The 13,573-nt window shown below is 38.1% G+C and overlaps 2 protein-coding genes across 3 annotated transcripts in view; both read left to right on the top strand.

The window, feature by feature from the left end:
- Positions 1 to 928: 928 nt before the first annotated feature.
- soat1 (sterol O-acyltransferase 1) lies at positions 929 to 11,053 on the top strand. The gene is made up of 16 exons (XM_059341849.1): positions 929 to 1,054; positions 2,258 to 2,409; positions 3,595 to 3,653; positions 4,474 to 4,622; positions 5,019 to 5,078; positions 5,194 to 5,301; positions 5,414 to 5,699; positions 5,857 to 5,935; positions 6,066 to 6,150; positions 6,235 to 6,280; positions 6,378 to 6,507; positions 7,199 to 7,296; positions 7,391 to 7,489; positions 8,665 to 8,800; positions 9,003 to 9,148; positions 9,251 to 11,053. The coding sequence occupies exons 2-16, from the start codon at positions 2,259 to 2,261 to the stop codon at positions 9,314 to 9,316; spliced, it is 1,698 nt and encodes a 565-aa protein (XP_059197832.1). The 5' UTR covers positions 929 to 1,054; position 2,258; the 3' UTR covers positions 9,317 to 11,053.
- A 777-nt stretch (positions 11,054 to 11,830) lies between these two features.
- The window catches only part of abl2 (c-abl oncogene 2, non-receptor tyrosine kinase), a 29,040-nt gene continuing 27,297 nt past the window's right edge, over positions 11,831 to 13,573 (top strand). For both annotated transcript variants that reach the window (XM_059340789.1, XM_059340788.1), the window contains exon 1: positions 11,831 to 12,509. In XM_059340789.1, the coding sequence (XP_059196772.1) occupies positions 12,293 to 12,509 (217 nt within the window). In that variant the 5' untranslated portion in view covers positions 11,831 to 12,292. The remainder of the gene's footprint in view (positions 12,510 to 13,573) is intronic.

Genomic DNA, 13,573 nt, shown 5'->3' with positions numbered 1-13,573 from the left:
TATGAAGCATCATGCCTTACTAAGAGGATAAAACTGGTCAAAGACGTACTACATTTCAAATGATTAAATCTTCACATGGCCCTTTGTTTGTGACACACTTTAATTAGCAACACTTTGACTTCGTTGATCATGTTTTCTAATTCTTGGAGTTTTACCCCTTAACATTTGTTTCTGAATTTGGAAAAATGCTGTATTACCCAGTATATACACCTGAGCATGTTGTGACATTTGTGTTTTTAAACAGTATTAAAATTAAAAACTAGGCCTGCAAGCAGGACTGAACGGGACCGTAAAATTAAAAATCAATTTGCTAAAGCTGTTGAGTTGTAACATATAGCCCTGTCTAGAGACAATAATAATAATTTAAAAAACATTCCCCATAAAATAATTTTGTTTTCAGACACAATCTTCTGTTAATTGTGGTTTCATTTTCATTGTGATATGTTTTGATGAGACTGATTAATAAAGCTTTGAGAAGATATACACTTTATCTGTCAAGAATAAATCACACTGTGACAATAAATAAAGAGGTAAAAAATTATATGAGCAACTGTGTAGTAGTCAATAATAATAAACAATACAATAAAGGGATAAAATGTATATAATAATAACAGAAGAAATAAAAACACAGACTTACAAGGCCCATGATATCATTCAACTACTTGTTGTTATCTACCACCATTTTCTTCCTCCTGGATGAAAATGAAAGAAAAAAGGGAATTCTAGTAATTAATTTAAAATAATAATAATAATATGGGACTAATGGGGTTACTCCAGTTCAAAGCTTACCTGCCCTTTCTGCATGGGCAGCTGTTTAAATGAGCCATTAACCAGACCACATTGTGGGCGCTGGTGACGTCAAAAGGAGGAGAGACTTTGGACCAATGAGCGGTCAGCCACCGCGCTCATCACCTCCTGTGTTGACACCATAGACTGTATGGTTGATAGCATGGGGATGGTGAGCAGCAGCCGGACTGTTGTCACTGGAGGAGTTTGACTCAACGACGGCGGAGGTCCATTTCACAAGACAGGAGCACCCAGCGGACTGAAGCGAGTATGTATCCGGGAAGTCAATAGATAGATATTTGTTTTGTTTTTTACAGCTCCTCTATTGTTTTCGTCAACCTGTTCCGCAGCTAACGTCAACAAGTGTGGGCTAATTTGACTAAAGCTCAGCAGCGCTAGCAGGGCAGGTGTCACCAGGCAGACGCTTTAATGTTGGAGTTAACACTAAACCGTGTGGATATTTAGCTCAAACATGTGTATTTAACTCATTGATGTGACATACTGACTCTTATGTGGGCTTGTGGGAGCTAACCACACTGTTAGCCGTCAGTCTGCTGCATGCCCGCGTCATGTGAGGCTGATTTGACTGTCAACTGAGGTTTGCTTTGTTTGACAGTCAAAAATCCTCCGCATTCCGACCAGCAGCTGCTCTGTGTGTCCTCAGGACACGTTTCACCTTTTATTTTAGTGATGCTGCCTCTGATTCTGTTGTCAGGAATCAGTAAGAGCTTTATTGTCATTATACTCAAGTTCAATTTCGGATGATTTCACTTCATGCGTTGAGAAGAAAATTATGCATGTATAAACACAATGTATAAAAAATATAGTAAATAGGAAAACAAAGATATATGATAAAAAATACAAGCAGTAAAGGGCAAACAACAGTTAAAGCAGCTTTAAAAAATGACTCATACATTTGCAGGTTATTTACAGGGAGGTAGCCTACTTGGTGAAACCTTAATGAATAGTTTTTATTTACAGTTTCCTACAAAAAATAAATGAATGTGGTAACAGTCTCTTTGCTGTATGTGTGTGCACACTGCAGGCTGTGAAGGGGGATGGGTATGCATGTCTTTCGCAGTCCGTTGATGTGTTGTTATTATTATTATCCGTTGTCGAATAGTCAAAATTGTGAAAAATGTCTCAGCATTTCCCAAAGCCCAAGATGATGACCTCAAATGTTTTGTCTGTGACTCAAAGATATTCCACATTATTTTCATAGAGGAGTAAAAGAAACCAGAAAATGTCCATATTTAAAAGGCTTGAATCACAGAGTTTTGAGGGTTTTTTTCTTTAAAAAATTACTTACTGATTAATTGTGCATCAAAATAGTTGGTGATTAATTTAACAGTTAAAACAAATAGAATATTTGATAAGCTGTGCATGCAGTCCCATATACCATTTTGGGAAAAAAATAACATTCATTTGTGGGAAAACTGGGTTGTATTTAAGTTACCTGTCTTTTCTTTAGAATGGAGAGTGGGGATGACACTGTCCTCCGGTCTCGCTGCCGAGCTGCCCCTAAGACGCCCACCTTCTCTGATTTAGACAGCTCTTTGGAAGGAGACGGTAGTCCGGGACAACACAAGCAAGGCAACGGAGGCAACCACGCTACCAGCAATGGTAAGAAAACCTCAACTCTCATCATCCTCATCACCATCGTCATCATCGTGGCTCAGAGAGAGGACATTGACCTCTTATTACAGTGAGCTAGTTGATTCATCCCCAACCGTTTTTTTAATTCTAGTAAATTTCCCTGGATGTATGAGTCATTGAAGTCATGTGATGATGTGTTTCCTCTTAAACAATGTGATGTATGACCTTTGACACAGTTAGTGTGACGATCAATGAACTGATAATGAGAAATGACGACTGTAAAACAGCAGTGTGGCATGTCTGACAGAATAAAAATAAAATACACTCAAAAAACATTAAAGATGGTGAAAAAGGTAATTTTAAGAATATCCGTATGGCCCGATATTTTAGCTGAACATTGTCCGATATGTAACTACTTGCATCAGCTATCATCCAATTTGTAATTTTAAAGATTTATATCGACCCAGAATTCAGAATCAGTGCATCCGTCAGTAAAATGTATATTACTAGCCTTCATGGGTTCATTGTCAAGTACAGTCTGCTCTTTTCTATTTGCTTTCCTGTGTGTTAATAGTTGGGTGGAGCGCTGAATGTCGTTTGAATGATTGACCTCAGTAACTGAAAGAACTTGTTCATCAGCAGACAACTGTCTAGTATCATAATAACCTATAGTAACCTTAACCACAAGTTGTCAAATAGATGTCATAGGCGTCTCCTTTTGTCATTTGCAACATTGTATCTAAAAGCCGGATGTGATTTGACTTCTGCTATTTCCCAGACTGCTCCACTCTTGCAACATAATGACAAATGTACAGTACTCAACTATTAGCAACACGTATTTCAATCACTGTTGAAAATCTCAACCTCCAGAACGAATAGAATGTCTCTTTGTGTTTAGGAAAATAGATTTTAATCATATGTGAGAAACAAAAGCAGACAAAAGCGTCTCCTCAAATGCCCCACAGATAACCAGCCTGTAGATTATCTGTTTGTCACTTATTGAAATATTTGACATGGCGTGAATTGATGTTTACCAGGTCGAAGTTCTGTTGAGGCAGCTGGTAACCTGGCAACTCTGTTGGCCCTGTTGTTAATTTGGGCACGTCCAGAGCGCTTAGCTTTATAATGATATTGGAAGATTACAAAGGAGCATGTTGACATGTTTTATTTCATCATTACGCTCAGAATTGTGTTCTCTCTTTCCAATTTCAGGAAAAATCGAGGTGGAACATGTGATCAGCAAAAAGTTACAACTGAAAAGGAAAGCAGAGGTTTGTAAGGCATTAATTTCAGTTAGTAAAAGTGCTTAACCTGGCCTGTCAAAAATCCACCTTTAGTTCATGAATTATCCAGACCCACTGCTGATCAAGGTTATAGTTTTAGATTTTTCATTAGTTTTAGTTTTAATTTAGTTATGATTTTTTGTTTTCAAATTCAGTTAGTTTTACTTCGTTTTTAGAGTGAGTTTGCTAGAATTAGTTTAGTTTTTAGTTTTTGAAAATTTTTGTTTTAGTTTAGTTTTTATTAGTTTTAGTGTTAGTTTTAGTTTTTTGTAACGGGGTATTCGAAGAAGTCACAATAAATGTTGCCTTTATTTCCTTTTATTATCCATCTCAGCCCCAATAAGTTCATTAAGTCATAAAACCAGATAGATGAAATAGATTTCATATCAACCAAAAAGGTTTATGTATGAAAAAATTTGACAAAGACGAAAACTAAGGACATTTTCAGTATAATTTTAGTCAGTTTTAGCTGGTTTTGTAACCACACAATACAGTTTCAGTTAGTCAGTTTTTATAAATACTCATGCTTTTATTTTTATTTCAGTTAACGAAAATGTTTTTTCAATTCTAGTTTTCGATATTTCGTTTCGTTTTTATTTCGTTTTTGTTAACTATAATAAGCTTGCTGCTGATGAGTAAACGTTTCAGTGGGTTGCACAAGGAACCATTCCTCTTCTCTCTTGAGCAGAGTTGGTCAACTGTAACTATGATCCTTCTCATCTTTAACACCAAGATATTCCATATTTGATCATGTATTTGCAGACTATGAATAACAGATCTTCCTTTTGTCTTTTGCTCTGTTGCTCAGCACCTGAAGAGTGACCTGATGCATCAGTTTGACAGTCAGGTTAATGACTTCATGGACAGTCTCATCGAGGAGTCGGCCAGCCTGGAACCTGCACCTGTTCCTGCTGTCTTCTCACCTCCACTGTCAGACAAGGAGAGGAGTAAACTCAGGTGCTGCCATTCAACTTCTACTAGTTTATCAAAGCAAATTTTGCATTAAGTTGCAGTAAATACTAGGGATGGGACGCCCATATTGTGGATTATGATTAAAAACATTCACAATAAGCTGAATGTGGTGCCTACTGTATACCCACAAGTAAAAGTTTGATTTGGAAATTTGTGTAGAAATGTGCACGATCAAAAGCCCATCACTCCAGTGTGTTTCAGTGGATAATATCAGGAATGTAATGATATTATCCAGCATATTAGTGACATAAAATCATCCCATGCCTACTATTACCAGATTTTGGGTTTTCAGCACACATGAATAACCTTTTCCTGTTTCTGTCTTGGTCACACACACGCTGGTCACTGATGTCACTCTGATGTCACTCTGTTTTCTGTTAGGTATTTCCGGCCTCCTCATGGCCAGGGCAAGCAGTTCGTCAGTCGCAGGTCCCTCTTAGAGTAAGTTTCATTTGTTAGATTTAAGAAATGTAAATAATGTGTAATGTATAATCATTTGTTTATCACTGTCAGTGAACTTCATTGAGATTTCTGCCTGCTGTCTGTTTTTGTACAGCGAGCTGTTTGAGGTGAACCACATCAGGACCATCTACCACATGTTTATTGCCCTGCTCATTCTCTTCATCCTCAGTACACTGGTGGTAGATGTCATTGATGAAGGCAGGTAATGTATATGGGTGATTCCTTCTGGTTTTATAAACATTTGTTGAAGTCATTAATTCCTAAGCGCTTTCACTTTTAACTTTCCTCTCTCTACTTCATCTCCTCTGCCTCAGACTGGTGCTGCACTTTGAGCTCCTGGTCTATGCGTTTGGACAGATCCCTCTGGTGGTGTGCACATGGATCTGCATGTTCCTGTCTGTGCTGCTGGTTCCCTACTCACTGTTCCACCTGTGGTCACAGACCCAGTCTGGGTCTTACAAACACCCCAGGTTGTGCACTTTGCTATTTGGCACTGTCTTTCTGCTCTACCAGGCTCTGGGTGTGGGCTTCCTGCCCACATATGTGGTGGTGACCAACAGTTTCCCACCTGCATCCTGCTTCATCATCATCCTGGAACAGGTAGATCCACAGTTAAACTAACTAACTAACTAGTTGTGTTTCTTGCCTTGGGAATTTTGAAATAGCTGTAAACTCACTTTACCTTCTTGAATTGACTCATTAGATGGTATTTTTAATTTTATTTCTGTGTTTGTTTTTATGATTTGTCTGTTTCCAGGTGCGTCTAATGATGAAAGGCCACTCCTTTGTCAGGGAGAATGTACCAAGAGTACTGACCTGGACTAAAGAAAAGACCAGTATGTCACTTTTACAGCAACAGCACATTTTTTCCCTCAGTATCCATGTGGAGTTCTGATTTGCAGAACTGCATTTGTTACTTTTCCTTATGTCCTTATATTGATAAGCAGTCTTTTCTCTCATCTGTAGCCCCCAGCCCGGTGGTCCCTCAGGTCTCTCAGTATCTATACTTTCTGTTTGCGCCCACACTCATCTACAGAGACAAGTACCCCAGGTAGATAGACACCCTTATTGTTTTGCTTTTATCCCGTACAGTAGCTTATGTCTTTGGTAAGACCTTGTTTCTCACTTAATGCAGGAACCCAGTGATCAGATGGGGCTATGTGGCCACTAAGCTACTTCAGGTACCAACCTCTTTCATATTTTAAGGCTGGCGTTATTGAAAACTGCAAAATATATTAGGAAATCTTTCTAACAGATTCATCCATCCACACCCCACAGGTACTTGGCTGTCTGTTTTATGCCTACTACGTGTTTGTGCGGCTGTGCATCCCTCAGTTCCGCAGCATCAGCCTGCAGCTGTTTGACCTGAGAGCCATGGTCCTCTGTGTCTTTAACTCCATCTTGCCAGGTAAGATCAGCTACTAGTTTGGATCCTTATCAATAAAAACCCTTTCATAAACCCATAAGTCTCACTCAGCTACCCTTACATTTTGGGGAATGCGACACAGTGTTATAATGTTAGGCCACTCAAAGGACATTATAATGGCTAATTTATGTTTTTACTGTTTTTAGGCAACACAAACAGAAATTTATCATATTAAAGTGAGGTAAAAAACAAATCTTAATTACCCAGGCTTTTGTACAAAATGTTTTTTGTTGTAAAACAAACAAACAACAGTATTCACTTGTTTGTGAAAAAACAATTCCTAGTCCCAACAAGTAATAAATATGTAAAGCTGTTAAAAAAAAACAAACGCACAAAAAAACAACAAAAAAGAGAAAATAAAACAATTGTAGAAGTTGTGGTACTCCCTACCATTTGGAGAATATTATACTACCATTTAAACAGACTACTATTAATATTATTATAACATAATATTATTTATATGATATATTTATGTATGCATATAATTATACAATTAGATGTATCATATGAAAGTGAGAAAAAACAACAACAATGTAAATATGAAACATTTTAGCTTGAAGCAATAATTCAATTTTCTTATTTTTTGGCCAACATTCACCTTTGTTCTTTATTTTAATATATTCACATTCAAAGGGATGCAGTAGTAAAAGTGTGTCTTTTTTATAATTTGCAGGAGTGTTGGTTCTCTTCCTGGGGTTCTTCGCCTTCCTCCACTGTTGGCTCAATGCTTTTGCTGAGATGCTGCGCTTTGCTGACAGGATGTTTTACAAGGTACTTCTGTTACTGGCAGCTACAGCAAAATATAAATTAAGTTCTTATGTTGTGCTTTATACTTGACTTGATTAATTTTGATCATGCATCACAGGATTGGTGGAACTCAACCTCTTTTGCTAATTACTATCGCACTTGGAATGTGGTGGTCCATGACTGGCTGTACTACTATGTGTACCGGGACTTCCTGTGGGTGAGTGGTTTTTACTAATGATACAATATTTTTGTGTGGAAAAACAGCAGCTGCATCCTGTGTTAAGACAAGTTTATAAGGGTTTTTATGGACTGTGATGCAGGCAATTATAATATCAGTGTGAAAAGCAATTTCTAAACACATTTTCAAATGTATTGCTAAACTGAAAATGAATGGATCAAAAAGAAACTGAAAACAGCAGAAGAATTGTTAAGAATGAATATATGCATAATGGAAGCTGTCATAAAAAAACAAAACATGGATCAAATTAAGGTGACACGCTTTAGGCAGAATATCGTTTTTTCATGAACAGGTCAATTTTGAGGTTTTGTGCAATAATGAAAACATCCGAAACAAACATTTAGGTTTGTATACTTAACTGCATTTTGTAGATTTCTCTTAAATTCACTAAAAGTCAGCGTTCTATTGTAGCATGTAGCACCACGAACATAAACCTCATCACAGGCATCGTTAGAAAGCTCCCACTCTCCTGCTCAATATTATGTGTTTTACAGGTTATGTATTGTCGTTGCTAAGAATTAGATTCAATATTTTGTCTTCAGATAGTAATTTCCAATAAGAATGTCTTGAATTGAAGGCCGTTTTTTCTTATGCTATGAGCCATAAATCTCAACTTCAGCTACACTTACGGACACCAAAGTTAAGAGTTTTACTCCTAACTATATTCTGAAGGTTTTCACAGAGAGGTTTGTCAATATATCATTGAGATTCTGATTTATAACATTTTTTTCCTAAAATCATGACATTTTTTTTTTTCTGATGGTTTTTGACAGTATTTTCTGATTTATGGAATTGTTAAAGGAGATATCCAAATGACCTTTTGTACAAAAAAGTTTTATTTTAATATATCAACAAAGTAAAATAATAACTTTGAAATGTGCTTCATCTAGTGTTCAGATTCATGTCCTGGAAATTTTTGTAAATTTGCGCACATTTAATGTGTTCACGCTTTATTTACATATCTAAACATAACATTTCAGAAAACTTGTAATGCAAAAAGATATTTTGTTAATGTAAATAACAAACTTAGGGCGTTTGGTGGTGATATTATCTATAGGTTAAAATAGTATCCTATTCACCTGTAGTGTCGCCACTTAAAGCTGTATGCCACTGTTGTTTTAAAATGTCTGTTCTCTTCACTGTTGTCATTCCAGATGTCACGGAAGCGTTTCAGACCCGCAGCCATGCTGTTTGTGTTCACAGTGTCTGCAGTGGTCCACGAGTACATTCTTGCAATCTGCTTTGGTTTCTTCTATCCTGTGCTCTTCTGCCTCTTTATGTGCTTTGGAAGTAAGACAACAGAACTCAGCGCTCCACCCTATTATCACACCACTCTGTTTTTATTGTATATCGGTCTCCCACACTTGCTTTGAAATAATATTATTATTCTGTCTGTGTTATGACACACAATATTGTGGTGAGGTAATATCTTTCCGCATTTATTTTTCATTATGCTTCCACCCTTGTCTTCCAAATTTTTTTCCCCTTACAGTGATGTTCAACTTCATTCTGCACGACCAAAGGAAAGGTCCTATCTGGAACGTAATCATGTGGACGTCCCTCTTTCTGGGTCAGGGAGTCATTATCTGTCTGTACTCCCAGGAGTGGTATGCCCAGCGCTATTGCCCCTTGAAGGAGGTACCACCTGCAGCAATTTTATATATGTTATGCTGTTTATTTAAACACAATAATTCAGAAGAAAGTTATTATATCATTATGTATTCCTCTGTTTGATTTCAGCCTTCTTTCCTTGAGCTACTGAAGCCTCGCTCCTGGAGCTGTCAGAGAGGCCTGACGGCGGACTGATAGGTTGTGATCTATGTTTGGACTACTGCCGAGGATCATCCCTGATCAGACCAGCCTTTCTGTTACTGTCATAACTTCTGGTCTTTCAAGTTTGTTTTATGTTTTTGCACTAAGGTCATGACTGAGTCTGTGTATGAATGTATCGAGGAGATTTAATAAGTGTCTGCCAAAATGTTCTTTATTCGAACAGCAAAGTCACAGTGATGCCTTATTTACCACTTTTATGTTTCAGAAACACACCCAACAAATTTAAAAGTTCACATAAAATCTGAAATTGTGAACTCATTTATTTTAATGTTTTTTTTATTTTTCAGATGTTATCGCATTAATTTTGCCTTGATCAACTGTGAAGCCACTCCATGTTAGTGGCAAACATGATATGGCAGCGGAGTACAAACAAATACACTATACAAACATTCACATGTGCAGTAGTGATTAATTTTTAACAAAGTTTGCAATTACTGCTCTATTACTAAAAACTTTCAGTATGATTGGAAAGCCTTTCAATGTTTGTTTTGTTTTCACTGCCAATACGATTTATTTTGATTTTTTTTTAATAGTAACTGAAGCTATCAAAATAAAAAAATCAAGGAACTGAAAACAGAAAACTAAATGTTAAACAAGACAGCAATGACAAGTATGCAGTTTGAAGTGTTGACCGCTGAATGTAATCTTGATGATTCATATATTTTCAATTGAACATCCATCTTGCATCATGGATGGAAAGTTTCCTGTGAACCTAAAGGATGTTTGTCAGTTTGTTCATGACCGATGTTGAGAGTTATGTGAAGGTGTAATTGTTGCAGCTGGCTGCTAGAACGTTATGACGTTGAAATAGTGACGATACTTTATTAGCACTAAGGGCTACAGAATGCTTTATCAGACACTAAATTAAGTTAGATAGTGTTTTGTTGTTCAAATCACACCATGCATTTTACAGAACAGTAATTTACATGCCAAACTAATGGAAGAAGGAATTTGTTCTGTGTGCTTTTAGTTCCTGTGGGTTTGAAATTATGTGTTTACACATTTGTATTATATGGGGAAATTGCAAAGTTAATGCAAAGTCAAAGTTGCCAATTCTGACATATTTCAGTGCAGGGAGATTGTATTTTTGCTTGAGAATATTAATGAGATGCACAATTTGAAGTAAAAACCAGCAATGGAAAACTCAGCACTTCCAAAAACTGTATGACCACAAGGTGGCACTGTATTAAAAGCTTTTAGTTTAGATTCTTCCTCTGCTCAAGTTGACTGTGAATTGTGGTCAGGAGCCAGAGAGATTTCCACAGAGTCCCTTATAAATTTTATATTAACAAACACATGTACCAGCAACTTATTTTTTATAGTGTGTACAGATAATAACCAAGATATTGGAAAGCCCTTATGTACTTATTACTAAGTAACTCCTGAGAACACCACAGCTGGCTTTTATGCCTTTGAGATTTTGTTAATGAGGATAATATTTATCGTAGTAAAAAGAGCCAACCTGCGGAAATGCAGTTCATTAAAATTAGATATTTATTTTGGGAGCAAATTGTTTTGTCTGCTTACTTACTGTCATATTTTTGTTTATTGTGATCTTTTTTTCTGGCCTTGAAAAGCTCATTGTGTCAGGTGACAATTTTGTGAAAAAGTATGTTGTTCTATCACCCGATGTAGACAAATGTCTGAATCATTGTTGATTAAAGACACATTAAAGTATAAGAACCATTATGAATAAAAACATGAAGTATGTTCGCTTGACCTCTTATTCAACTTTATGTTTGGGTATTTGAAAAATATGTATATAATGGCCAATGTGCAAATCTAAATAAAGACTATTCTTTATTTAGAGTTGATTTGCACATAATTAGAATACATGGGTTAGTGTGTAGCATACTGTCTATAACCTAGAAATTTGGTAAATTTACAAATCAATGGTTTGACAGATTGATTTGATTGATGTAACAAATGTGAAATATAAAACAAAGCAACAAATACAATAAATTGTTGTATTAGCAGAAACTTAAAAAAAAGAAAATATATAGATATTACATGAGCAGCAAGGGTTAGAAAGCGCTATACACTTATTATATCTTAACCCTTTTCCATAAATCAAAGTAATGTCGAAATGTATCAAATATAGGTTACAGGTATTGTTATTAATTCTAAGTAAGTTTGTTCTGCAATTTGAGTCCAGTCACAATGATTTATCAGCCACTGATTTCTGCAGAGTTGGTACATTTGTTTAAAGGACTTTAATGCATTTTTGTAATTTGAAATAATTCAAAAAAATGCACACCTAGACAGACCATATATTGGGCTACAGTTTTATAGAGCAGTGCTTATTGAAGCACTCTTTTATATCAACCTTGCATTGCTGGATAAAACAATAGCTGATAGTTGTGTTTAAAGCTTTTTGGGCATTATTCTCAAGGACGCCGGGATCAGACGTCAAACGTCGGACCCCTACCCACTGGTGCTCGGAGCCCTTTGGGCTTGCCATCAGTGTGTGTGCTGGAGAGGTGGAGGATCGCGGTGACAGGGGATCGAACCCCCCGCCGCCTTGTGCAACACATCTTCTGTTCTGCGGTAAAGATGGCGGCGTCAGAGGGGGCGCGTAGCGGCCGGACAACGGCTAAACGATCCTGAAAAGCTCCAGATTTGACCGAATCTCGCTCGTCGGGTACCGTTATATTATTCTCGGATACCATCTGGATCACCGGGACAGAGACAATCGCTGTCACACGCAGGGGTTGCGGTTTTATTGTTAAAGGCAGGGTGGGTGGGTTTCACTGATAGCTGCTAACGTTAGCTAACGGCTAGCCAGGCGAGCTAATAGGAGCTAGTTCACGTTAGCTCGGTGAAGAAGAGCGGGGAGGGGAGTGAGGAAGACTATTCGGGCCAGGCCGTTCCAGCTGGGGGGAATGTGAGCCAGAGGTGCCAGGGGGTGTTCTCGCTTCGTCCCAGACGTCCTTACACCAAGCTACCGGGATGGGGCAGCAGGTAGGCCGCGTCGGTGAGAGCACATCGACCGGACTGCAGCCACCACAGCCCCACGCGTCCCAACCGCACCAAGGGAAGGGGAACCGGGGGAGCGGCGCCGGGAGGAGACCCCGAGAACCCGGCAGTAGCACCGGGACACCGCCAGGCAGGGCTGCTGCAGTCAACGTGCCCGACCCAGGGATCAATGTCTTCACACAGCATTCAGGTAACGACTCTTTAGTAAAAGGAGTGTGGTGACGATGAAGCAGTCCGTTTTTATTTTATATTTGTTTGCTGCTGATTAGCGTTTGCTAGCCGAGTCCATGCTAGTTTGACAACGACGCGTTAGCGGAAATAGCCATGCCAAACAACCTTAGCTTTCCATATCTCATCCATTTTACTGTGTGATTGGTAATTTGTCCATTGCATGTGTATACAGACAGGAGACCTTTTAATCAGAATGGATATTGCTGAGATTTGACACAGATTTAGCAGTGCGTTGGTGCATATGTATGCGCTGCATGTGACCTAATGTTCCCAAAAGGAGAAACAATGTTTTTGAAAAGAGGAAGAGTCTTCTGTAAGGGTCATGACTGGAGGTTAGCTGGTTATCTTTTCCTCTAAGGCCCCTCGATGTGATACATGGTTTAGTAAACAGTGATTCTTGCCTCCGGAGGTTGAGTAGCAATTCCACCCCATTAACTCACTAAAGCAGCCACCACAGGCTCACATTACAATACCTAGTGGTTTTCACATGCTCACTTACATCTCCTGTCTGATAATGTATACAGTTACAACACACTCAGCAAGCTGACTGCACAGTTTGATCCAGTGGGAAATGTATGTGAATTATTTAAGTCACCTTCTGTCATTTTTTATATATATATATGTATGATTGCACTCATGCAAACATCAAAGTCTAGAGCTACTCTTATGTGATTATATATTAATATCCTCTCACTTTAGCAGCAAATTCATGAGATCATTCGTGTTACAGGAATAATGTGGGTTAACAGTCGTATAAATGATAGTCACACAACAGAGGTGTGGCAGTACTTCCCATCACCCATGTTCCTGCTTTAGAGCAATAGCCATGCATTGATATTGCTATCTGCTCTGTTAGTCACAGAGAACAGTGCAGATCAGCAGTATCTCATGGAGAAATAGCCCAGCACTAACTCCTCCATGCCCTTTATGGTCCGTCTCCTTCCTCCTAGCCGTCTTCCCTTAGGCAAGGTCTCTTAGTGGCTGATCTGGGCTTATCAGAAATGGTAATGACAGAATGCCTTC

This window comes from Centropristis striata, chromosome 9, assembly GCF_030273125.1.
Source record: "Centropristis striata isolate RG_2023a ecotype Rhode Island chromosome 9, C.striata_1.0, whole genome shotgun sequence".
NCBI classification, from domain to species: domain Eukaryota; kingdom Metazoa; phylum Chordata; class Actinopteri; order Perciformes; family Serranidae; genus Centropristis; species Centropristis striata.
This window is presented reverse-complemented; position numbering and strand designations above follow the sequence as displayed.

Bases quoted from the DNA above. Each gene is read 5' to 3' on its own strand.
- soat1 (XM_059341849.1), top strand. From the start codon at position 2,259: ATGGAGAGTGGGGATGACACTGTCCTCCGGTCTCGCTGCCGAGCTGCC. The intron at 5,700-5,856 runs GTAGATCCACAG...GTCTGTTTCCAG, and splicing joins TCATCATCATCCTGGAACAG to GTGCGTCTAATGATGAAAGG. The intron at 6,281-6,377 runs GTACCAACCTCT...CACACCCCACAG, and splicing joins TGGCCACTAAGCTACTTCAG to GTACTTGGCTGTCTGTTTTA.